Source organism: Nerophis ophidion, linkage group LG27, assembly GCF_033978795.1.
Source record: "Nerophis ophidion isolate RoL-2023_Sa linkage group LG27, RoL_Noph_v1.0, whole genome shotgun sequence".
NCBI lineage: Eukaryota > Metazoa > Chordata > Actinopteri > Syngnathiformes > Syngnathidae > Nerophis > Nerophis ophidion.
Genome location: NC_084637.1, coordinates 23041608 through 23067552, shown reverse-complemented (window position 1 = coordinate 23067552; position 25945 = coordinate 23041608). Strand labels below are relative to the sequence as shown.

General features: G+C 39.8%; 1 protein-coding gene and 1 pseudogene across 2 annotated transcripts in view; one reads left to right on the top strand and one right to left on the bottom strand.

Moving 5' to 3' along the window:
- Nucleotides 1-3996, bottom strand: part of LOC133544461 (suppressor of tumorigenicity 14 protein homolog) — a 480364-nt pseudogene extending 476368 nt beyond the window's left edge.
- Nucleotides 3997-5884: 1888 nt separating this feature from the next.
- The window catches only part of LOC133544445 (metabotropic glutamate receptor 6-like), a 37677-nt gene continuing 17616 nt past the window's right edge, over nt 5885-25945 (top strand). For both annotated transcript variants that reach the window (XM_061889761.1, XM_061889760.1), the window contains exons 1-7: nt 5885-7849; nt 8013-8618; nt 13522-13738; nt 20706-20841; nt 21517-21671; nt 21772-21912; nt 23592-23792. In XM_061889761.1, the coding sequence (XP_061745745.1) occupies nt 8058-8618; nt 13522-13738; nt 20706-20841; nt 21517-21671; nt 21772-21912; nt 23592-23792 (1411 nt within the window). In that variant the 5' untranslated portion in view covers nt 5885-7849; nt 8013-8057. The remainder of the gene's footprint in view (nt 7850-8012; nt 8619-13521; nt 13739-20705; nt 20842-21516; nt 21672-21771; nt 21913-23591; nt 23793-25945) is intronic.

Genomic DNA, 25945 nt, shown 5'->3' with positions numbered 1-25945 from the left:
AGGATTCTTTAATGGTTCTAACTATTGTCTCCATCCATCCATCCATTTCCTACCGCTTATTCCCTTTGGGGTCGCGGGGGGCCCTGGTGCCTATCTCAGCTATCTCCAATGACTTTTTAATGGGTCTAACTAGTCTGGGGACACATTAGTCAGTACAACAATAATCTCTAAGGACTCTTTAGTCGGTCCAACTAGTCTAAAGACACATTAGTGGGTCCAACTAGTCCGAAGACACATTAGTCAGTCCAACTATAGACTGTAAGGATTATTTTGTGGGTCCAACTATAGTCTCAAAGGACTCTGTTGTGGGTCCAACTAGACTAAGGACATTTAAGTCAGTCCAACTTTAGTTTTTAAGGACTCTTTAGTGGGTCCAACTAGTCTGAGGACACAATAGTCAGTACACCTATAGTTTTTAGGGATTTTTTAGTTGGTTCAACTATAGTCTCCAAGGACTCTTTAGTGGGTCCAACTATAGTGTCTAAGGACTCTTTAGTGGGTCCAACTAGTCTAAGGACACATTAGTCAGTCCAACTATAGTTTTTAAGAATTATTTAGTAGGTCCAACTATAGTTTCTAAGGATTCTTTAATGGTTCTAACTATTGTCTCCATCCATCTATCCATTTCCTACCGCTTATTCCCTTTGGGGTCGCGGGGGGCCCTGGTGCCTATCTCAGCTATCTCCAATGACTCTTTAATGGGTCTAACTAGTCTGGGGACACATTAGTCAGTACAACAATAGTCTCTTAGGATTCTTTAGTGGGTCCAATTATTGTCTCCAACGACTCTTTAATGGGTCCAACTAGTCTTAGGACACATTAGTCAGTCCAACTATAGTCTCTAAAGATACTTTAGTGGGTCCAACTATAGTCTCAAAGGACTCTCTAGTGGGTCCAACTAGTCTAAGGAGATTTAAGTCAGTCCAACTTTAGTCTCTAAGGATTCTTTAGTGGGTCCAATTATTGTCTCCAACGACTCTTTAATGGGTCCAACTAGTCTAAGGACGCATTAGTCAGTCCAACTATAGTCCCTAAGGATTCTTTAGTGAGTCCAACTATAGTCTCAAGGGACTCTCTAGTGGGTCCAACTAGTCTAAGGAGATTTAAGTCAGTCCAACTTTAGTTTTTAAGGACCCTTTAGTGGGTCCAACTAGTCTAAGGACTAGAGATGCGCGGATAGGCAATTATATCATCCGCAACCGCATCACCAAAGTTTTCATCCACCCGGTGTCCACCCGAACCAACACTTTATCAGAACCGCAACCGCCCGCCACCCGCCAGTTGAAATACATCAGAGGTCGGCCATATTTACTACTCAAAGACCTATTTAGACCCGTTTCACAGAGTTAAGAAGACAATGGGAGCCGCCAACGTTCTCGCGTATATCCGATGGTGTTCATCCCGATGACAAGGAAAAGGGCGTGCTGTGAAACCATTGCCTTCGACACCTACAACATGTACAAACCGATTGTTAGCCCAGCGACATGTTGTATGCATCTTCCGCAATCACACGTACAAGATTGAAAGACATACTGGGTGACACAGAGTACACTGATGGTTGTGATATAAACAATTTTAACACTCTTACTAATATGCGCCACGCTGTGAAGCCACACCAAACAAGAATGACAAACACATTTCGGGAGAACATCCTCACAGTAACAGAACATAACGCAACACAGCAAATATCCAGAATCCTTTGCATCCGTGACACTTCCTGAATATATTTTACACCCCCGCGCCCCCAACCCCGCCCACCTTACCGACCCACGGGGAAGGGTTTGCTGCTAGCGGGATGTATAAAATACTCAGGTTGTATCATGGATGCAAAGGATTCTGGGTATTTGTTGTGTTGCGTTTATGTTGTGTTACTGTGAGAATGTTCTCCCGAAATGTGTGTGGCTTCATAGCGTGGTGCATATTACTAAGAGTGTTAAAATTGTTTATATCACAATCATTAGTGTACTCTGTGTCACCCAGTATGCCTTGCAGTCGTGTGCGTGTGTCTGCGGAAGCCACACACAACATGTTGCTGTACTGACAAGCAGATCGTACATGCTGTAGAAGGTGACAAAGCCGATGACTTATTACTGGGTAACTCCCGACAGTCATTCTAGAGAATATTTGCGTCTCCAATTGTCTTCTTCGCTTTGTGACACGGGTCCTAAATGGCTCTTTGAATGGTAAAGGATACAGATCCCTCAACCATGTATATAAAATATTTACAAATGGTTCAACCGCCACCCGCCCGAATCTAATTAAAATCAATTTTTTCGTCATGTCACCCGCCCGACTCGCGGTTTATCCGCGGACTCAGCGGATGAGACCGCAAACCGCGCATCTCAACTAAGGACACATTAGTCAGCCCAACTATAGTTTTTAAGAATTATTTAGTAGGTCCAACTATAGTCTCTAAGGAGTCTTTAGTGGGTCCAACTAGTCTAAGGACACATTAGTCAGTCCAAATATAGCAGGGGTGTCAAACTCAAATACAGAGTGGGCCAAAATTTTAAACGGAACAAAGCCGTGGGCCAAGGTTGAACAAATTAATCTTTTAATAGGGACCCAAACATGTTTTGCATTGAATATTGAACAAGCAAGGCTTATATAACTTTAGTGGCATGCAAAATCCAGTTTCAAATAATAATTAAAAAAATATCAATGGCATATCAAATAAAATTTAAATAAAAATGTAAGGCCTTTTTTTTCTATTTGTAATCTTCTGATGTAAATATCAATTTTTTTCCACAGGCTAATAATACATTTGAAAATAAAATAATAATGAATGAACCAAACATTCAAGCCTTGAATTAGCAAGAGAAAATGCACGAATAAAACGTTAATTATTGCTCTGTTTGCTGGATGTTTCCCAGAAAAGTTAGTGCTGCAAGGGGTTCTGGGTATTTGTTCTGTTGTGTTACGGTGTGGATGTTCACCCGAAATGTGTTTGTCATTCTTGTTTGGTGTGGGTTCACAGTGTGGCGCATATTTGTAACAGTGCTAAATTTGTTTATACGGCCACCCTCAGTGTGACCTGTATGGCTGTTGACCAAGTATGCCTTGCATTCACTTGTGTGTGTGTGTGTGTAAAAGCCACAAATATTATGTGATACGCTGTTTTATGGAGGAAAAGCGGACGTGACAACAGGTTGTAGAGGACGCTAAAGGCAGTGCCTTTAACGCACGCCCCCAATATTGTTGTCAAAGTGGAAATCGGGAGAAATTTGGGAGAATGGTTGCCCCGGGCGATTTTCGGGAGGGGCACTGAACTTCAGGAGTCTCCCGGGAAGTATTAGCGGTGAATGCGTTGTTACAGCGGCACCACTGCTGTAAAATATCGGCGGGCCAGCTCTAATGTTAATTTGATATTGCCTCAAGGGCCAAATTAAATTACACGGTGGGCCAAATTTGGCCCGCGGGCCAGAGTTTGACACCCATGAACTATAGTCTCTAAGACTCTTTACTGGGTCCAACTATAGTGACTAAGGCCTCTTTTAAATGAAAAAATAAACGTCCAATGTATATATTAGTACTAAACATTTTGTACTAATATTTTTTCTCTCATAAAAACGAAAAGGTGATTTTTTTTTTTTTTAAAGCTCATCCTGACAAACGAGTTGGACCAGCAGTGACGTCACTGGGCTCACCTGTCTTGGACCGAACTTCTCTCCTGCGTCCATAATGACGTCACTCTACTCTTGTGGTGGTCTCGAGTAATCCGCGTGCGCGTCCTCCCATTGGCCTACGCACGCGCGCAGGCGCGCGCCTGTAATATTTCCAATCTTGTCGGAAGGAAGGTTTCAAAATTGTCGTTTCCGGCCCGAGGAGGAAGTGGGTTCAAAGTGGTTCTAAGAGGTTCAGATGGCTTTGCGGCGTCTTGGCGGATTTGCAGCTCCAAACATTTCAAAAGAAAGGAGAAAAAAAAGAAAAGCGACAGCGTTCCGTCTGCGAGGTCACTCTCCCGTGATGCACCGCGCGTCTTCTCCACCTGTGGTGGGCGTGGTTAGCGATGAGCATGGCGGGGCGCGGGAAGCCACTAATGGGACGAGCAGAAACATGTGTCTAAACACGCAAGTGCTGCCAGTCTACACTCATAAACACCACGGAACTAAGACAACATGGCCAACCTTCTGACTCAGGCAAGTAAGTTTAACTAGCTGATGTAAAACGCCTCCTTCTACGAGAGAGTGTCCAAAGTGCGGCACCGGGGCTTTTTTTATGCCCGCAGCTCATTATTATGGCCCAGCATGTCACCTTATAAAAACAGTGATGGAGTTTTTCCAAATGAGTCTTTAGTTAGTTAGTTTGTAAGGATTTATTTTGTCAATTAACTACTCTAAATGGCAGGGGTCACCAACATTTTTGAAACCAAGAGCTACTTCTTGGGTACTGATTAATGCGAAGGGCTACCAGTTTGATACACACTTAAATAAATTGCCGTTAATAGCAAATTTGCTCAATTTACCTTTAACTCTATGTTATTATTAATAATTAATGATATTTATCTTTGTGGAAACACTGATCATCTTAATGCTTTCTCACAATAAATGTATATAGAAACAGATAAATATCAATACGCAACACTTATATTTATATTTTCTCTACGTGCTTATTTTTCAAATTGAACATTTTCAAATGATTACTTCTTGTGAAATCACAATATCCCATTTTAACTAGCTAGCCACTAAATTTTTTTAACAAATCATTAATTACTTTGCACCATGTTTGTACAAATACAAAAGTGAACCCTCAAATTTTTTAATAAATCATGTCACACTTCGAACTGGACACCAAATCTGTTATCTGTTTCTTTGTCAGTTAGTGGGAAGCCTGGCATTGGATGCTGTTAACTAGTGTGTTGTACTTTGGTGTGTAACTTGACAACTTGCTCCCATTGGTATTGTGCTTACAACACAGGCTAATTGGACTGACTAAAGATGCCATATAGACTAGTTAGTTGATTAAAAAATCTTTAGAGACTATTTGGACTGATTAAAGACTCCTTAGAGACCAGATGGACTGACTAAAGACTCCATATAGCAGGGGTCACCAACACGGTGCCCGCAGGCACCAGGTAGCCCGTAAGGACCAGATGAGTAGCCCGCTGGCCTGTTCTATAATTAGCTCAAATAGCGGCACTTACCAGTGAGCTGCCTCTATTTTTGAGTGAGTCTTGCAGATGTGCATCAGTGAGGCGTGTTCCGTGTTTGTTCTTGATGAAGTTCATGTCAGAAAAGGCTGATTCACAAAGATAAATTGAACCAAACAGGCTAGCAACCTTCATAGCTGCTGCGTATACAACAGTGTATTTTCTGTGTCAACAAGGCACCAAAAGTTTGGTGCAGCCTGGTGGGCTTTAAATTTTAAATTGTCAGGAAAGAAGAGGAAGTAATTTAAACGGTAAAAAGGTATATGTGTTTAAAAATCCTAAAATAATTTTTAAGGTTGTATTTTTTTCTCTAAAATTGTCTTTTTGAAAGTCACAAGAAGCAAATAAAAAAATAAATGAATTTATTTAAACAAGTTAAGATCAGGTCTTTAAAATGTTTTCTTGGATTTTCAAATTCTATTTGAGTTTTGTCTCTCTTAGATTAAAAATGTCGAGCAAAGCGAGACCGGTTTGCTAGTAAATAAATACAATTTAAAAAATAGAGGCAGCTCGCTGGTAAGTGCTGCTATTTGAACTATTTATAGAACAGGCCAGCGGGCTACTCATCTGGTCCTTACGGGCTACCTGGTGCCCGCGGGCAACGCGTTGGTGACCCCTGCTCTATGGAGTCTTTAGTCAGTCCAACTGGTCTCTAAGGAGTCTTTAGTCAGTCCAATTAGTCTCTAAGGATTTTTTAACCAACTAACTAGTCTATATGGCGTCTTTAGTCGGTCCAATTAGTATGTAAAGATTTTTTTAGTCAACTAACTAGTCTATATGAAGTCTTTAGTCAGTCCAATTAGCCTGTGTTGTAAGCACAATACCAATTGGAGCAATTTGCAAAATGCGCAACCGCATTTTGCAAATTTGTATAATGCACAATCTTTTTGCAAATTGCTTCCAGCTATATATTTGAATAATGTGTGGTGCACATTTTATGGGCGCAATTTGCAAAATGCGCAACCGCATTTTGAAAATTTGTATAATGCACAATTTGTATAATGGCAATTTTTTTTGGCAATTTTGGAAATTGTTTCCAGCTATATATTGATTGGGTTGGAAGTTCTGGCTACACCCTAACCCTAACCGCTGTTCTTCTTCTGTTAGATGTAGCTTTCTATGCAGAATTCCGCAAATTCTTCTTCAGCCGTCCTCAAACCATCCATTTGCACGGTCGCGCCATTTTCAAACAAAATTCATCTTAAATCTCGTCTTGCGATATGCAAATTGCTTGCGCACAATGGAAATGATGTATAATTTGCAAAGCGAGCAAGGTTGGTGAAATGCTTAGAACACCTGTAAGGATTTTTTTTGTCAACTAACTAGTTTGTAAGGAGTCTTTAGTCAGTCCAACTAGTCTGTAAGGATATTTTAGTCAACTAAAGGCCTACTGAAATGGATTTTCTTATTTAAACGGGGCTAGCAGGTCCATTTTATGTGTCATACTTGATCATTTTGCGATATTGCCATATTTTTGCTGAAAGGATTTAGTAGAGAACATCGACGATAAAGTTGGCAAATTTTGGTCGCTAATAAAAAAGCCTTGCCTGTACCGGAAGTAGCAGACGATGTGCAAGTGACGTCACGGGTTGTAGGGCTCCTCACATCCTCACATTGTTTACAATCATAGCCTCCAGCAGCTAGAGCTATTCGGACCGAGAAAGCGACAATTTCCCCATTAATTTGAGCGAGGATGAAAGATTCGTGGATGAGGATCTTGAGATTGAAGGACTAGAAAGAAAAAAAAAAGTAAAAAAAAAAAAGGGCGATTGCAGATGTTATTACACACATTTACTATGATAATTCTGGAAAATCCCTTATCTGCCTATTGTGTTAGTGTTTTAGTGAGATTAAATAGTACTTTTAAAGTCGGAGGGGTGGGGCCACGGGTACGTGTGTTGACAAAGTGTCTTTGAGGGATGTCACGCTGCTGGAAGCTCCGCTGATGTCACCGATGTCACCGGTAAGAGCAAACTTATTACCACAAAACTACTGGTTGACATTTGGTCGGGATCCATGTTCGCTTGACCGCTCTGATCCATAGCTTCGCCTTCAGGAAATTTTAAACAAGGAAACACCGTGTGTTTGTGTGGCTAAAAACTAAAGCTTCCCAACTCCATCATTCTACTTTGACTTCTCCATTATTAATTGAACAAATTGCAAAAGATTCAGCAACACAGATGTCCAGAATACTCTTTAATTATGCGATTAAAGCAGACTACTTATAGCTTAGATTGGGCTGGGCTATAATGTCCGCTACAACCCGAGACGTCAAACGCACACGTCATCTTACGAGTCATCATTCCGCGACGTTTTCAACACGACACTTCGCGGGAAATTTCAAATTGCAATTTAATCAACTAAAAAGGCCGTATTGGCATGTGTTGCAATGTTAATACTTCATCATTGATATATAAACTATCAGACTGCGTAGTCGGTAGTAGTGGGTTTCAGTAGGCCTTTGAGCTGCCCTGCATGAAGAACCAACAGTCTCCACTAGAGGTCACTGTATGCTCATGACTACATCACTCTAATTGCACACCACACACGCACACACACATATGTTGTGCTGATTGGAGTGTCGGGCAGAGGTGGACAAGTTCCACATCAGTTAAGTGAGCAGGATTGCAGCAGAAACTCACAGCTGTGAAGTCATGATGTGAATCCCCATCCTTCACCCAGGAGGAGGAACTTCCTGCGGTAAGTTTCTTTTTCTTTATTAACTCCATGTGCTACCAGTGTTTCTTCATGATTAATCCTTCAACAGCATGAAGTAGTGTTGATGATGATAATATTACAAATTACGAAGGTGTGGTTCTGGTTCCAGTCTCATCTTCAAGTTGTCATCTTTGGTGGGTCTCAGGCACTACGAGCAGAATGAAGACCGTCAAGTGAACTTCGCATAAAAATGACATCATCAGTCTCTGCCCCCCCGTCCCTCTTCCTCATCCTCTTCTTCTTGGGTCGCGAGCGCGCTGTCGACACCCGGCTACACCTCCTTGTGTTCCTGTGCTTGTGGACGGACCGGGAGGGCCTGCGGGCGACGGCCTCTCATCAACACTTCCACCCGCACTCCATCAAGATCCCGGGCGACATCACCCTGGGCGGCCTGTTCCCCATCCATGCTCGCGGACCCCACGGCCTGCCCTGCGGCGAGCTGAAGAAGGAGAAGGGCATCCACCGCATGGAGGCCATGCTGTACGCCTTGGACCAAATCAACAGCGACCCCGAGCTGCTGCCCAACATCACGCTGGGCGCTCGCATCCTGGACACGTGCTCCAGGGACACCTACGCCCTGGAACAGTCCCTCACCTTCGTCCAGGCCCTGATCCAGAAGGACACATCCGACATCCGATGCTCCGACGGCGTACCGCCGATCATCCGAAAACCGGAGCGAGTGGTGGCGGTTATCGGCGCCTCGGCCAGCTCTGTGTCCATCATGGTGGCCAACATCCTGCGTCTCTTTGAGGTAGCCCGCACTCAAACGTTACATCATCCATACAGAGTGACCTTCTTTGTCAAATAGACTTTATTTACCTTACAATGGGGAAATTATGTGGTGTTAGTGCATAAAAAAATTGGTAAAAAGTCATGAAAACACGGTGGAAGAGGGGTTAGTACGTCTGCCTCACAATACGAAGGTCCTGAGTAGTCCTGGGTTCAATCCCGGGCTCAGGTAGTTTGCATGTCCTCCCACTTCCAAAAACATGCACCTGGAGATAGGTTGATTGGCAACACTAAATTGGCCCAAGTGTGAATGTGAGTGTGAATGTTGTCTGTTTGTCTGTGTTGGCCCTGTGATAAGATGGCGACTTGTCCAGGGTGTACGCCGCCTTCCGCCCAATTGTAGCTGAGATAGGCACCAGCGCCCCCCGCGACCCCAAAGGGAATAAGCGGTAGAAAATGGATGGATGGATGTAAATGTATTCACTTATAAACATTCATTCACTTTCTTCTTTCCTTCATGGATCTAAACTTTACTGGTATTGTTTTCTATATTTGTATTTAATAGGTTGTAGGTGTATTTATTTCAGTATAAAAGTGTAAAAAGTGTTTTGCTTGGGTCATGAAATGATGACAATGGTGTGCCAGGGCACATTGTCTATCTGTGTTGGCCCTGAGATGGGCACCAGCGACCCCAAAGGGAATAAGCGGTAGAAAATTGATGGAAAATGGATGGATGGACATGAAAACAAGAGGTAAAGATGTAAAAAGAGCACAGAGCTGATGCAACGAGAGACGTCATTTCTACATACAGCTACAAAAGTAAAACAACAAAAACAGAAAAATAACCATTTTAATACTCACATACTATATACAAAATATATCTAGTATATTTATATTTATGGATGTATACATGTATGTATTGTGTGTATAAACATATTATATTCACATATATAATCATATATGTATTGTGTATATATCAGTAATATATATATATATATATATATATATATATATATATATATATATATATATATATATATATATATATATATATATATATATATATATATATATATATATATATATATATATATATATATGTGTATATATGTATATGTGTATGTGTATTTGTGTGGTATGTATACTGCTTGTATTCTGACACGTGACTTCTTCCCAGAAGTGAAAAAAAGCGGTGGTCAACCAAGCCAAGATGGCTGTCGTGGAACTATCTGAGTATGCAAGGAACCTAGAATCTATGTTTCTGCAAAAAGCAGATATGAACAAAAAAATGGAATCTGTAGATATACTTTATCAGAAAAGGTTTGTCAGGTTTCATCAGACCACAGGACTTTCCTCCAGGAGGTCTTATCTTTATTCATGTGATGTCAGATGAAACAAAACTTGAGCTGTTTGGCCACAATACCCATATATGTTTAGAGAAGAAAAGATGAGGCCTTTAATCCCAGGAACAACATTCCCTTCCTCTAAGCATGGCAGTGGTAGTATAATGCTCTGGGAATGTTTTGCTGCCAATGGAACTGGTGCCTTGCAGACAGTGAAGGGTTCAGCCCGTAGGTTGGGTCTTATGCACAGTTGGGTGTTCCAACAGGACAATGACACCAAACACACGTCAAAAGTGGTAAAGGAATGGCTAAATCAGGCTAGAATTAAGGTTTTAGAATGGCCTTCCCAAAGAAACAAGCACATGTCAGAAAATTAACAAATTTAGCTGAACTGCACCAATTTTGTCAAGAGGAGTGGTCAACAATTAATCAAAAGTTTGCCAGAAGCTTGTGGATGGCTACCAAAAGCACCTTATTGCAGTGAAACCTGCCAAGGGACATATAACCAAATATTAACATTGCTGTATGTATACTTTTGACCCAGCAGCTTTGGTCACATTTTCAGTAAACCCATAATAACTTCATAAAAGAACCAAACTTCATGAATGTTTTTTGTGGCAAACTAGTATGTGCTCCAATCAGTCCAACACAAAAAAAAATAAGAGCTGTAGAAATGATTGGAAACTCAAGACAACCATGACATTATGTTCTCTACAAGTGTATGTAAACTTTTGACCACGACTGTACATCCATCCATCCATCCATTTTCAACCGTGTTAATAAGTGTGGATCGAGTGTTTTGCATTTTGCTAATCTTCTTTTGTAATGAATGTGTGAATGGGTGTAATTTTGACTTTTTTATGGTGATTGGACGTTTCTTATAATATCCACAAAGCTCAGTGAAAACGTCGGGCGACATTTTGTGTTGGTTCGATTATTTTTTTTTTTTTGGCACCAACCGGGGAAGGTTGTTTGCATTGGATCATTTGGGTCATTTCAATAAATCCTGCCCATTCAAAGTTTGATAAAAGGTCATTTACCAGGAAAAACTCATGCTTTCCACTGGATGGTGACAAAATGTCTGCATCTAAAATGTTAGACCTTGTTAATGAATGCAATCGGAGCGCCATAATTTGGATACCCCTGATCTAAAAGTCTTCTGGATTAAATGATGTATGCATTGACCCGATGACTGACCTTAAAACGACACACATTGCCTATTAGGTAACCATTCGTGGTTAAATGATTAATGTAGAATTTTTTTTGAAAAAAAATACAAAGAAATTGTGTGGTTAATCTGCAACTATACATGATTAAAGGATCAATTCTTGTAATTAGTCAGAAAACATAGTAGTCATTTTATCAGTCATTTTAAATAATTGGTTATTTTTACCTGCTATGATACCTGCAATAATTACACAAAATAATGGAAAGAGGAACAGCTTCAGCACGGAAACTTGTGCATTCATTTGCTTTTTTTTTGGGGGGGGGGGGGGGGGGGGGGGGGGGGGGGCACTCACACAAGCTGGCTGCATGTAACTTTAAGCAATTTGTGTCTGCTTGACTGCTGCTTTTAATGCTTTTAATAACTGTGTGTGTGTGTGTGTGTGTGTGTGTGTGTGTGTGTGTGTGTGTGTGTGTGTGTGTGTGTGTGTGTGTGTGTGTGTGTGTGTGTGTGTGTGTGTGTGTGAGTGGGTGTGTGTGTGGGTGGGTGGGGGGGTGTGTGAGAGAGAGAGAGACAAAAGCTTGCAAGTGTAAGTAGGTAAAGGTGACACATAAATCCTTAAAGAGAATATTGGTAAAAAAAATAAATAAATAAAGAGTATGAACTATAACATTGACTTCCTGCTATTATTTCTTGTCAGGTGTGAAATTAATTAATCTTTTATGTTACTCTGGCAACACGTAACCTAATGAACGTCCGGCAGAGTCTGCTTTTCGACGCTGGTTGCATACTAATCTGTCAACGGTGGCACACACACACACACATACACACACACACACACACACTAATGTGATTGTTATTCGCTGGATTGAACAGTGGCACATATTTAGCTGTTACACAACTTTAATCTTTTTGTCTCTTGGCCGCCATTTTGCCTCGTCGGCTCCGCCCACTTTGACCTTCTAGTACGTTGTGTTGTTTTTGTTCCAACAAAGGCTGCAAACGAAAAGATGTAAGCCGCTTTTATACATTTTGTACATTAAAGATGTCCCAATACTACCTTTTCTCCTGTACCGATACAAGTCTTGGCCGATATCGATCCGATCCGATATCAACAGGAATCTTACATACACTATTATTTTGCAATGTGGGTTCCCTCCGGGTACTCCGGCTTCCTCCCACCTCCAAAAACATGCACCTGGGGATAGGTTGATTGGCAACACTAAATTGGCCCTAGTGTGTGAATGTGAGTGTAAATGTTGTCTGTCTATCTGTGTTGGCCCTACGATGAGGTGGCGACTTGTCCAGGGTGTACACCGCCTTCCGCCCGAAACGCAGTTGAGATAGGCTCCAGCGACCCCAAAAGGGACAAGCGGTAGAAAATGGATCGATGGATGGTGTCTTTTAAAAAAAAATCTTTATTATTAACTGTCTGGAATGAACTTATGCTGTCTTTATGTAAAGTGGATATATGTGAGTATGTATGTATGAATGTATATATGCGAGTTAAGGCTGGACAATATGGCCTTTTTTTAATATCTCGATATTTTCAGGCCATATCGTGATACAGATTATATATATCACGATATTTTGCTTTGGCCTTGAATGAAAACTTTATACATATAATCACAGCAGTATGATGATTCTTTTTGTCTACATTAAAACATTCTTGTTCATACTGCATTAATATGTGCTCATTTTGAACTTTCATGCAGAGAAGGAAATCACAATTAAGTCAATTGAACAAAAGTGTATTTACTAAACAGTTATTAAGCAGTGGCACAAACGTTTGTGTCATTTCAAAACAGAAAGTGCAAGATTGTCAGAGACATTTTAAGTGTCAAATAAAAATGAACTGTAAATAGGAAATAGTGTTCATCCTTTGCTATGTGCTAGGTTACTACAGACGTTATTAATTTCTGTTGGAGATGTTGAAATGTGGAGTAATCACTCTTCATTCTCTAGCAGGTAACTTTTCAAATGATGTTACATATTAGCAGTAATGCTGCTTTTTGTAGCAACGCCTTTTTTCCCACACTAGACAAATTACGGTTGTCTGTTGGACATTTCCCACTTGAAGCCAAACCACCACCAGACGATGGACCCCCTGCTGTTTTTCTTGGGAATTCATTCTTCCTTCATTCGCACCTTCTTTCTCTCGTATTACCACTCGCACGGCTCTGCTAGCATCACAGCAAACGTTACCCAGTCTGCTACCTCTCTGCTCCGTGAGGACTTATACGTATGTGACGTATGACGTGACAGTATGTGACGTGTGTAAGAAGATGCACTTGCTGTCTGTGAGAAGGAGACAGGAAAGAGTGATATATCGCCCAGCTCTAATGTTAGTATGAATGTATGTATATGTATCCATATGTATGTATGTACAGTAATTATGTCTTTCTGTCATCTTTCAGATTCCTCAGGTGAGCTACGCGTCCACGGCTCCGGAACTGAGCGACAACAATCGCTACGACTTCTTCTCTAGGGTGGTTCCTCCAGACTCCTACCAGGCTCAGGCCATGTTGGACATTGTCAAAGCCCTGGGCTGGAACTACGTGTCCACGCTGGCCTCCGAGGGCAATTACGGCGAGAGCGGAGTGGACGCCTTCGTGCAGATCTCTCGGGAGGCCGGTAACTTCACGCCGCCTCTTCTTCCTTTTGGAAAATATACATTAATGTAGCTTCAGCCCAGAGGTTCTGAAGCCTTTTTGACCTCAGGAGCCCGGGGCCCACTCAAACATTATTAACACTTATTATTGGTAATCTTACTCTTGATTGTAATCATATTCAGTAAATATATCTTACTTACTAACAATTTAGCAGGATAAATGTTGTCAAATAATAATAATATTACATCAAACATATAGAGCGCTTTTCTAAGTTCTCAAAGACGCTTTACATCTGGGGTGTACAAACTTTTTCCACAGCGGGCCGCACACGGAAAAATTTAAGCATGCGGGGGCCATTTGGATATTTTTCATTTTCAAACCATAACAAAATATATGGATCTTTTTTTAATCCTTAGGGCTCCTGGGGCGCATATAGGGCTCCCGTCCAAAGTCAAAACCTAGTAACTCATTTTTGGTCAAAACTGAGCTGATAATAATTTTGGAGTTACTAGGTGATATGTTTTACATTAGTGTATGCGATATTGTAATTTGTTTATTGTAATTGAGTTACTGGGTTTTGCCTTTGGACGGGAGAGGGTCTCAGTCACTAAAATGTTAAAAATAAGTCAAATTATTATTATTTTTTTTTATTTATGCTTACAGTAAATCTCTATCAACTTGAGGTTGATATAAAGTAAAACAAATAGGGTTTTATGCCTTTTCTGTCAAAGACAACTTAGTTTTTTATAGTAAAACTGAAATATGCAGTATTTAGATAGATAGATAGTACTTTATTGATTCCTTTAGGACAGTTCTTTTATTTAGCAATTAAAGCCCTCAAAGATCAATAATGCAAGACACCATTGATTTTAATTATTTAATATTTTTGAGTAATCACAGTGAAAAGTTAAATAAAATCTTACTAAATATATTTGAGATCCGAAAGGTTCCCCACTCATAAAGTGATACATTTTTATTATTATTTTTTTTACTTTTAACTCTTAAATTTCAAGATCAACTTCCAATATATCTGTCGATTTTAAGTTTGAACAATTTTTTTTATTTTTTATGCTCTTTTGTTAAAACTTTGATGTTTTTATATGGCAGCCACACAACATATGCAATATTTTTTCCACATAAAACATTTTAAAGTGATCATTTTTAAGTAATAATTTATAATAACATAGATTTTTTTTGTCCTTTTTGTTTTTTTTGAGCAATGGAAAAAAAAGAAAATAAAGACAAAAGGAAAAATAAACTGCCTGCATGGCAGCTTTGTGTCAACATTGCCACTTTTTCTCATTAGATTTCACCTCATTCCACTTTTTTTAAATGTTTTTTTAAATTTTTGCAATACTATCAATTTTGCAATTTTTGCAGAATGTGTGGCGGGCCGGTAAACGATTAGCTGCGGGCCGCAAATGGCCCCCGGGCTGCACTTTGGACACCCCTGCTTTACATGAACTAAACAGAAGGAAAAAGAACAGGAAGCTAGTTAAGATATGTAAAAAAGATACAACAAAAAAAGGTTTTATGTACATGATGTAAGTATATTAAGAGTATGTAAGTATATTGCCAGAAGTATTTGGCCACCCATCCAAATGATCAGAATCAGGCGTCCTCGTCACCTGGCCCGGCCACAGGTGTATAAAATCCAGCACTTAGGCGCAGAGATTGTTTCTACAAATATTTTTGAAAGAATGGACCGCTCTCAGTTATTTCCAGCGTGGAACTGTCACAGGATGCCACCTATGCAACAGATCCAGTTGTGAAATGTCTTCGCTCCTCAATATTCCAAAGTCAACTGTCGGATTCATTATAAGAAAATGTAAGAGTTTGGGAACAACAGCAACTCAGCCACCAAGTGGTAGGCCACGTAAACTGACAGAGAGCGGTCAGCGGATGCTGAAGCGCATAGTGGCAAGACTTTTTATGTGACCTTCCAATCAGCCCACTTACAGTACGCAGAGAGCTTCATTGAATGGGTTTCCATGGCCGACTAGCTGCATCTAAGCCGTACATCACCAAGTCCAATGCAAAGCGTGGGATGCAGTAGTGTAAAGTACGGCGCCACTGGACTCTAGAGAAGTAAAGACGCCTTCCCTGGAGTGATGAATCATCCTTTTCCATCTGGCAATCTGATGGACGAGTCTGGGTTTGGAGGTTGCCAGGAGAACGCTACATTTCGGACTGCATTGTGCCGAGTGTGAAATTTGGTGGAGGAGAAATTATGGTGTGGGGTTGTTTTTCAGGAGTTGGGCTTGGCTCCTTAGTTCCAGTGAAAGGAACTTTGAATGCTCCAGGATACCAAAACATTTTGGACAATTCCATGCTCCCAACCTTGTGGGAACAGTTTGGAGCGGGACCCTTCCTTTTCCAACATGACTGTGCACCAGTGTACAAAGAAAGGTCCATAAAGACATGGATGACAGAGTTTGGTGTGGATGAACTTGACTGGCCTGCACAGAGTCTTGACCTGAACCCGATAGAACACCTTTGGGATGAATTAGAACGGAGACTGAGAGGCAGGCCTTCTCCACCAACATCAGTGTGTGACCTCACCAATGCGCTTTAGGAAGAACGGTCGAAAATTCCTATAAACACTCTCCGCAACCTTGCCTTCCCAGAAGAGTTGAAGCTGTAACAGCTGCAAAAGGTGGACCCACATCATATTGAACCCTATGGGTTAGGAATGGGATGGCATTTCAAGTTCATATGTGGGTCAAGGCAGGTGGCCAATTACTTTTGGCAATATAGCGTATGTCATGTAATAATGGACACATTAAATCCGCCCTCATCCAGCTTCTAGGAAGTAATGATCTACACTGAAAAAAATAACTCATAAGATTTACTTAAAAAAATGATTGTAAGTATTTGCACGCAAATGATTTAAGTAAAATGTAATGCTGCAATATCAAGTAACACTCACTTGCCAGTATCAAGTAAATTCTACTTACCATATAACATAACAGTTGTGAAGATATAAAGTAACAGTTACTTAATTACATCCAAGTTTTAAGTTGTATTTATTTAAACAAATTAGGTAAAGTCTACTTGTTTTTCATCAGCGGGAACATCATTTTACCCAAAATTTTAAGTACATTTTAAATACCATATTTCCTTGTATAGCTGTCGGAGCACTAATTATTTCACAAACTCTTCTCACTCCTACGTTAATCAATGGCGTGTGATTGAAAACTTTAATAACAATTATTCTGCGGCCACAGCACGGTGGTTGGGGACAGCTGCTCTCCAGCATGTCACCGCGCCCACCTTTACACAATCCTGCCTAAGTGATGAAAGGACGCATGCGGTACTATGCTTTAAAATAAAAGTTTGCAACGCACAGTTGATCAACAGCCATACCTCTTACACTGACGGTTGTGATATAAACAACTTTAACATTATTACTAATATGCGCCAGACTCTGTGAACTCACACCAAATACATTTCTGATAAACATCGACTCTGTAACACATTATAAACGCAAGATAAGAATGACCCATAATGCCCCCTTGCAGTGCTCTGTGAAGTGATCTAAAGGCCGGAGCAGAGCCAGTCGGCCAGAGCCTGTTGTGCTGTGCGCATGCGTTGTCGGGCATGCGTTTCAAAACACTAAATTTTTAGAGTAAAGTTTATGTAATATTTTTAGGTTTATTTACATACAACTATTAAACATTTAAATAGTATGAGGAAACATAAGTAAAACTTACTCTTTCCCCATAATTCATGTATTACGTTAATAAAATGTTTAATTTTACTTAAAAAACTGTAGTTCTTACTGAATGTTAAAAATATTAGGTATAAATTATGACAGTTACTCTAATAGAGTTTACAGCTCCAAAAAGTCACTTTTTTCAGTGTTGCTGCAAACGTACGTAACACATGCACGCACATTTGTTAGCTGTTTGTATGCAAATACATCAAAGATGCTATTATAATCCATTTCTAATGGATAAAGATTTGGCATGGACAAGAGGTCATCAGGTGGTTCCCAGCGTTCACTGAGTGTTTCGACCCTTAACCACAACACTCTCCGGTTGGTGGGTCGGCAGTAATTGGCCAGATCACTGCTCCTCTCATCCAGGCTTCCAGCTATTGTCCTCTCTTTTATGCCATAGCCAACAGGAGGCTCTCTCTGCCGCTTCCTCGAGTGACCTCTCAATCCGACCTTTGTCATCAGATTCCACACAGATCGGGCAGGGAATCCTCAACATCCAACTTCCTCTGTCATCAGCCATGCTGTCCACCCCTTGTCCCGGCAGTTCTGGACAAGTTGTTGGTACTTTGTTGTCTTCCTCTCTGCCGCTTCCTCACATCCCTCCTCCCACGGGACACTAAGTTCCACCAGGATGATTTTCTTTCCCTCTGGGGGCCACATAACTACGCGTGGAGCTCAGAGTGGAGGACAGTACCGCCTCTGGGAAGAGGAGCTTCCTCCCCAGGTCGACCTCCATCTCCCAACCCTGGGCCAACTGCATGAGGTTTTGCTTGGCTTGTCCCTGGACAACTGGTCTATGACCCTCTTTCATGAAGGTGATGGTGCTCAGGAGTGGCTTAGTTTGGCTGGGTGTTTCTTTTTCCTCTCTTGCTCCAAGATGTCTGTGAGCATTGTCAACACCCTGTCATGACGCCACCTGTATCTTCCCTGGGTCAATGCTGTTTTGCACCCAGAAAGAATGTGCGCCATAGTTCCGTTACTGCCACACAACCTGCACAGCGGGTTCAGCCTCATTCCCCCTCTACGCAAGTTGACTGGGGTCGGCAGGGTGTCGTGTACTGCCCAAAGCAGAAACGAGATACGAAACGGCTCCAGCCTCCACAGTTCACTCCACGTCACGGTTCTCTTGGGAAGGTTCCACCTTTTCCAGGCACCTTGGGTTGCGGGCTCAACGGCTTTAGCTCTAATAATAGCGATTTGGATAGTTAGCATTAACTGTCATTGAATAGATGTTCTATAATGACAACAGCATGACTGCAAATGGTTATTTTAACACAAATGTGTTCCGTTAAACCAGTGGTTCTCAACCTTTTTTCAGTGATGTACCCCCTGTGAACATTTTTTTAATTCAAGTACCCCCTAATCAGAGCAAAGCATTTTTGGTTGAAAAAAATAGATAAAGAAGTAAAATACAGCACTATGTCATCAGCTTCTGTTTTATTAAATTGTATAACAGTGCAAAATATTGCTCATTTGTAGTGGTCTTTCCTGAATTATTTGGAAAAAAAGTTATAGAAATAACTAAAAACTTGTTGAAAAATAAACAAGTGATTCAATTATAAATAAAGATTTCTACACATAGAAGTAATCATCAACTTAAAGTGCCCTCTTTGGGGATTGTAATAGAGATCCATCTGGATTCATGAACTTAATTCTAAACGTTTCTTCACAAAAAAATAAATCTTTAACATCAATATTTATGGAACATGTCCACAAAAATGAATATTGCATTGTTGCATTCTTTTTACAGTTTATGAACTTACATTCATATTTTGTTGAAGTATTGTTCAATAAATATATTTATAAAGGATTTTTGAATTTTTGCTATTTTTAGAATAATTTAAAAAAATCTCACATACCCCTTGGCATACCTTCCAATACCCACAGGGGTACGCGTACCCCCTTTTGAGAACCACTGCGTTAAACCAATAATGATCGCACAATATAGCCGGTTGTTCTATATTTTTGCTTTGAAAAATGTCACTGCGAGAAAGTTGCGAACAGCACCTTTTTAATAATAACATTTTATATTTACGTGTTTTGCTCATTTTAAAAATTTAAAGATTTAAAAAATGCATCACAACATTTGCTGTTTTTAACAGCCTCACTGATTATTACTCACTGCAGACTTCATGAGAGCCAACAAACATAATACAACATCACTTACTGTATAATGTCTGCTGTCATTAGGTTGCCGACTGCTAGGATGTTCATATATTCCCTTTTAAATGAAGAATGAGTCATAATCCTTGCAAAGAATCGTCTTTTCGGGTCTAAATTGGCTGTGAAAGTCTACCAACTTGTCCAAGTACGTCCTCATCCTTCTACTATCCAGGTGAGAGGCATGATTTATGATCTGCGATAAAGTTTGAGGAGGAAGCAGTTGATCATGTCAACATTGGCACACAAGCTAGTGATCAAGGCGCCGCTATAAATAGTTGGTCTGCATTATCGCTTATAATAACAATATCACTAATACTTGTTAATATTCAACTCACTGAATGTAAATTGGGTTTTATTGGCAGAAAAGAGTTGTTGGTTCTGCTGAAAGTGGACTTTTATTTACGAGTTACAATGCATTAAAAAAAATCCATCCGTCGACATGTCCTTCATAATGATTGTAAACAATAGGCAAAATTCCATAAAAGGTGCAGTTCCCCTTTAATAGCAACCGATACTAGTGGGATTAGATCGATATTTTTATTTTGCCAAAATCTTTTTGGTTTTTGTTCATGTTTACAAATTCAAGGAATAATTACTTGGCCAGTTATTGTTTAGTTATTGTGTACTATTGACTTTGCTCACACTATTGTACGGAATAAAAGAGAATAAGGAAGTAGTTTAAATATTGTGTTGATATCTTTACTGTCACCATAAACATAAATACAGTTCGACCACCCTCTGCCAGTTCTCCCTTTTCTGTTTGGTCAAAAGTCTGGAGTCCGGTATTTGAGGGCAACAAACTGTCATGATCCTCACATGATGGTTTGGACTTGGTTCGTTATTTTCCAGTGTTAAGAACCACTTACTGTCCTGGTGCTCTGGTTTGGTCACTATTTTTTGATTGGTCTCTGTGTTTTCAATCAACCACCTTTACTTTTTGTTCCTGATGCCGCCAGCACACCTGTTCCTTACTGCTGATTAGACCCTAGAGTCAGGTTGCATGTTTCTGGTCCTCACTTCATGAAATTATCTCCCAGCATTCATATTCCCGCCCCCTCAGCTGCTTTTTGGTGGTGTTACCATAAAGGAGACGTTGTGTTCCCAGGCGGGGTGTGTATTGCCCAGTCGGTGAGGATCCCTCGCGAGCCCACCGATGGGGAGTTTGACAAGATCATCAGGCGCCTGATGGAGACCAGCAACGCCAGAGGAGTCATCATCTTTGCTAACGAGGATGACATCAAGTATGTTGTCATCAGATGGGGAGAATGCATTTCTTTCAATATGCATCCTAACAAAAAGGGTAATATTAAAAAAATTAATATTATTAGTCTAACTCATATTGACTGGTATACACACATAATACATACTAACTGGTTCACACATAATACATACAAACTGGTATACATACATAATAAATACTGACTGGTATACACACATTATACATACTGACTGGTAACCACACAAGAAATATTGACTACTATACACACTAAATAAATACTGACTGGTATACACATAATAAATACTGACTACTATACACTAAATAAATACTGACTGGTATACACTCATATTACATACTGACTGGTATACACACATAATAAATACAGACTGGTATACACACACAATACATATAGACTGGTATACACACATAATACATATATGTGTGTATACCAGTATATAATCACTCCTATGTTGGAATTCTTATTAACATAGATACCGTTGTTGATATTATTAATTTTTGTTTGACAACTTCTGGATTGTTTTGTGTCATGTTTGTGTGTCCTCTCAATTGCTCTGTTGATTGCTATTCTGAAGGTTCGGGTTTTGGAATTGTATTATTTTGTTGGACTGGTTAATACAAAATAAAAATAAAAAGTATTCTGGCTAATTGGAATCCCTCTTGACTGCGTCCATGACAGACAGGTCCTTGAGGCGGCTAAACGCGCCAACCTGACAGGCCACTTCCTGTTTGTGGGCTCTGACAGCTGGGGGGCAAAGAGCTCGCCAATCATGGAGCTGGAGGACGTGGCTGAGGGCGCCGTCACCATCCTGCCAAAACGGGCCTCCATAGACCGTACGGAGAACCGTTGGTTGTGCAGCTGAGCGCGTGCGCCTGCTCGCTGATGAGCGTGTGTGTCTGTGTGTGTGTGTGTGTGTGTGTGTGTGTGTTGCAGGCTTTGATCAGTACTTCATGTCATGCTCTCTGGAGAACAACCGCCGCAATATCTGGTTCAACGAGTTCTGGGAAGACGACTTTCGGTGTAAACTGACCCGGCCAGGAGTTAAAGTGGACCCTGGGAAAAAGAAGTGCACAGGTGAGCCTCGTTTGAAGTCGCACAGAGCTGTGTGTAGAGAGAGCATGGCCAACTCAATTTCAAAAAATGAAGCCCTGTGGTCACGTGAGGGGCTTTGGACCAATCAGAGAACGTATTGCCAGAGGATCTTCTCAATGATTGGTCGAAAGACCCTCAGGTGACCACAGGGCGCCATTTAGAGCCCAACTATAAAACGGAGTTGTCCATACTGGCACTCATCGTCAAATGCAGGGGTGCTCACACTTTTTCTGCAGGCGAGCTACTTTTCAAATGACCAAGTCGAGGAGATCTACCTCATTCATATTTATAATTCATATTTATTTATTTATGAAAGGGACATTTTTGTTAACAAGTTAATGGTGTTTAATGATAATACAAGCATGTTAACACATATAGATTCCTTTCTTTCATGAAAACAAGACTATAAGTTGGTGTATTACCTGATTCTGAGGACTTGCATTGATTGGAATCAGACAATGCTAATGTCCGCATTTTCAAATGGAGGAGAAAAAAAGTCCTCCTTTCTGTCCAATACCACATGAAAGTGGTTGGATTCGGCATCTCTTTTGTCCAACTTGCATATTCGTTCTTAAACACTTTGTTATGAGAGTAGCATATGTGTGTGTCGCCCTTTAATGTGTTGACAGGAGGTGAGTGACGTCAGTGAATGTGGGGGCGAGCGAGGAGAGGGAGCTGTCGCTGAGGGCGGGGGAGAAATACATTGGCATCAAATCCGTAGCTTGCTAGCTTGTGCACGAGAGCTTTCCGAGACTGTTATTTTGTTAGCACAGGCAGGATGAAGCAGGTCTTTTATGGTGAAGACAGGAACTGTGCAGTCGGTCTTTAGAGTTTTGACAGCAGGTACGGCCCAAGAGTCTGATTTTTGGAGGTATGGAGACTAATTTGTTTCTTTTTTGACACTGAATTTATTAAACAGAATTGTTTCGTTTGAATCATGTGAACTGAATTTTTATTTCATCAAATTGTGCCAATAATTTAATTTAATCAAAATGTGTGACAAAATTTTGTGTTAAAAAACAGTTTGTTAAAATACAGTGTTTTAAAATTCCGTGTAAAAAAATCGGTGAATAAAAAAATCCGTGTAAAAAAACATGAATTGTTTTAAAATTCAGTGTTAAAAAATCTTATTGGTTTTAAAATTCAGTGTAAAGAAATTGGTGTAGAAAAATTCAATGTAAAAAAACTCAATTGTTTTAAAATGGAGTGTAAAACAATTGGTGTACAAAAATGTAATTTTTCTAAAATCCAGTGTAAAAAATTAGTCTATTTAAAACTCAGTGTGAAAAAATAAAAAAAACATAATTTATTTAAAATTCAGTGTAAAAATATCGATGTACAAATAGTCTTTTTTTTTTTTTACACTGAATTTTTACACACTGATTTTTTTTACACTCAATTTTAAAACAATTCCGGTGCAATTGGCCCTGTGATGAGGTGGCGACTTGTCCAGGGTGTACACCGCCTTCCGCCCGAATGCAGCTGAGACAGGCTCCAGCACCCCTTGCGACCCCAAAAGGAACAAGCGGTAGGAAATGGATGGATGGATAATATATTACTGATATATTTAGTTCTGCCAACCCCTGAACACACGTGATGTCACATGACCTGTGTGAGTGTGTGTGTGTGTGTGTGTGTGTGTGTGTGTGTGTGTGTCGCAGGGCAGGAGCGAATCGGACAGGACTCTTCTTACGAGCAGGAAGGAAAGGTCCAGTTTGTGATCGACGCGGTCTACGCTGTGGCTTACGCGCTGCACAGCATGCAGCAGAACCTCTGTGGTGCCGCCTCGGGGGTCTGCAACAACATGGACCCGGTGGAGGGGCGCTCGCTGCTGGACTACATCCGAGCCGTCAATTTCAACGGTGATTATTTATTCATTGGATTGGAAAAAAGCTTCGATTTTTATTCTGTTGCTGCCATTCATTGTTTGAGTGTAACTAATAACCGCATAAAAGAAGGTAAAACTAGTTAAATAGAAGGTAAAAAAGATGGTTAAACAAGTTATATAGAAGGTAAAAAAATAAGGTGAAACAAGTTAAATTGAAAGTAAAAAAGATGGTAAAACAAGTTAAATAGAAGGTAAAAAAGATGGCAAACGATGGTAAAACAAGTTATATAGAAGGTATAAAAGATGGTAAAAGAAGGTAAAACAAGTTAAATAGAAGGTATAAAAGATGGTAGAAGAAGGTAAAAAAGTTAAATAGAATGTAAAAACGATGGTAAAAGAAGGTAAACAAGTTATATAGAAGGTAAAAATATGGCAAAATAACGTAAAAAAAAGTTAATAGAAGGTAAAACAAGTTAAATAGAAGATAAAATATCAATCAATGTTTACTTATATAGCCCTAAATCACGAGTGTCTCAAAGGGCTGCACAAGCCACACCAACATCCTCGGCTCAGATCCCATATCAGGGCAAGAAAAAATTCAACCCAATGGGATAACAATGACAAATTTTGGAGGGGACCGAGGGGACCTCCCCTCCTTGATGGAGAGGGGGGCAGAGCAAAAAAGAAATGGCAGATCAACTGGTCTAAAAGGGGGGTCTATTTATATTATTTTTATATTAAAATATGGTAGAAGAAGGTAAAACAAGTTAAATAGAAGGTAAAAAAAGATGGTAAAAGAAGGTAAACAAGTTACATAGAAGGTAAAAAATATGGCAAAAGAAGGTAAAAAAAAAGTTAAATAGAAGGTAAAACAAGTTAAATAGAAGATAAAATATCAATCAATCAATCAATCAATGTTTACTTATACAGCCCTAAATCACGAGTGTCTCAAAGGGCTGCACAAGCCATACCGACATCCTCGGCTCAAATCCCATATCAGGGCAAGAAAAAATTCAACCCAATGGAATAACAATGAGAAATCTTGGAGGGGACCGAGGGGACCTCCCCTCCTTGATGGAGAGGGGGGCAGAGCAGAAAAGAAATGGTAGATCAACTGGTCTAAAAGGAGGGTCTATTTATATTATTTTTTATATTAAAATATGGTAGAAGAAGGTAAAACAAGTTAAATAGAAGGTGAAATAAATGTCAATAAAAGGTGAAAAACAAAAACAAAGTAATGTAATTCAAATGTAAAAGATGGTTTTAAAAAGGAAAATATACGGTTAAAAAAAGGAAAGGTGGTAAAAAAAAAGTAAACAGGAGGTTAAAAATGGTATAAAAAAAAAAGAAGTTAAAAGGTAAATAGAAAGTAAAAGAGAGTAAAAAATGTCCATAGAATGTGAAAGAAAGTAAATAAAATGTAAAGAGGATAACAAAGGTATATGGAAGGTAAATAAAATGTCAAATAGTAGGTAATATAAGGTAAAAAAAAAAAGGGTAATAGAAGGTTGAAGAAGATAAAACCAAAAATAAGGTAAATAGCAGGTTAGATAATGTATGTTAAAAAGTAAAATAGAAGGTAAAAGAATGTAAAGAGGGTAAATTAGAAGTAAAATGGAAGGTAAAAGCAGGTAAACAAAAGGTCAAATAAGGTCAAATAAAGTTAAAAGATAAGAGAGGATAAACAAGGTAAATAAAAGGTAAATGAAATGGTTCGGTAAGTGAAAAATTAATATAGAAGGTAGATTGTAAAAAAAAAAGAGGAAAATTAGAAGTAACATAAAAGGTACATAAAAGGCAAAACCGGTTAAAAAGGTAAAAGGAAGGTGAAAATAGGTCATTAGAAGGTAAAAGAGGGTAGAAATGATAAATAGAAGGTAAACAAAAGGTAAAATGAGCTAAGTGAAAGGTAAAATAGTAGTTAAAAAAAGGTAAATATAAGGTAAAAGTAAGTAAATAGAAGGTAAAAAAGCATATACTGTTTTCAAAACTGAAAGAGAGGGGCATGCATGCCTGATAGTATCATCAGAATTCTGTCATATTGGTTTGCTAATCCGAGCATGCAGAGCAGATGGGGCGATAAATACTCTGCACCTTTTAAGGTTGGGAACGGGGTATACCGGGGGGAATTCTCTCCCCTGCCCTCTTCAATCTGTATATGAATGACCTATTTGTACAGCTCAATAG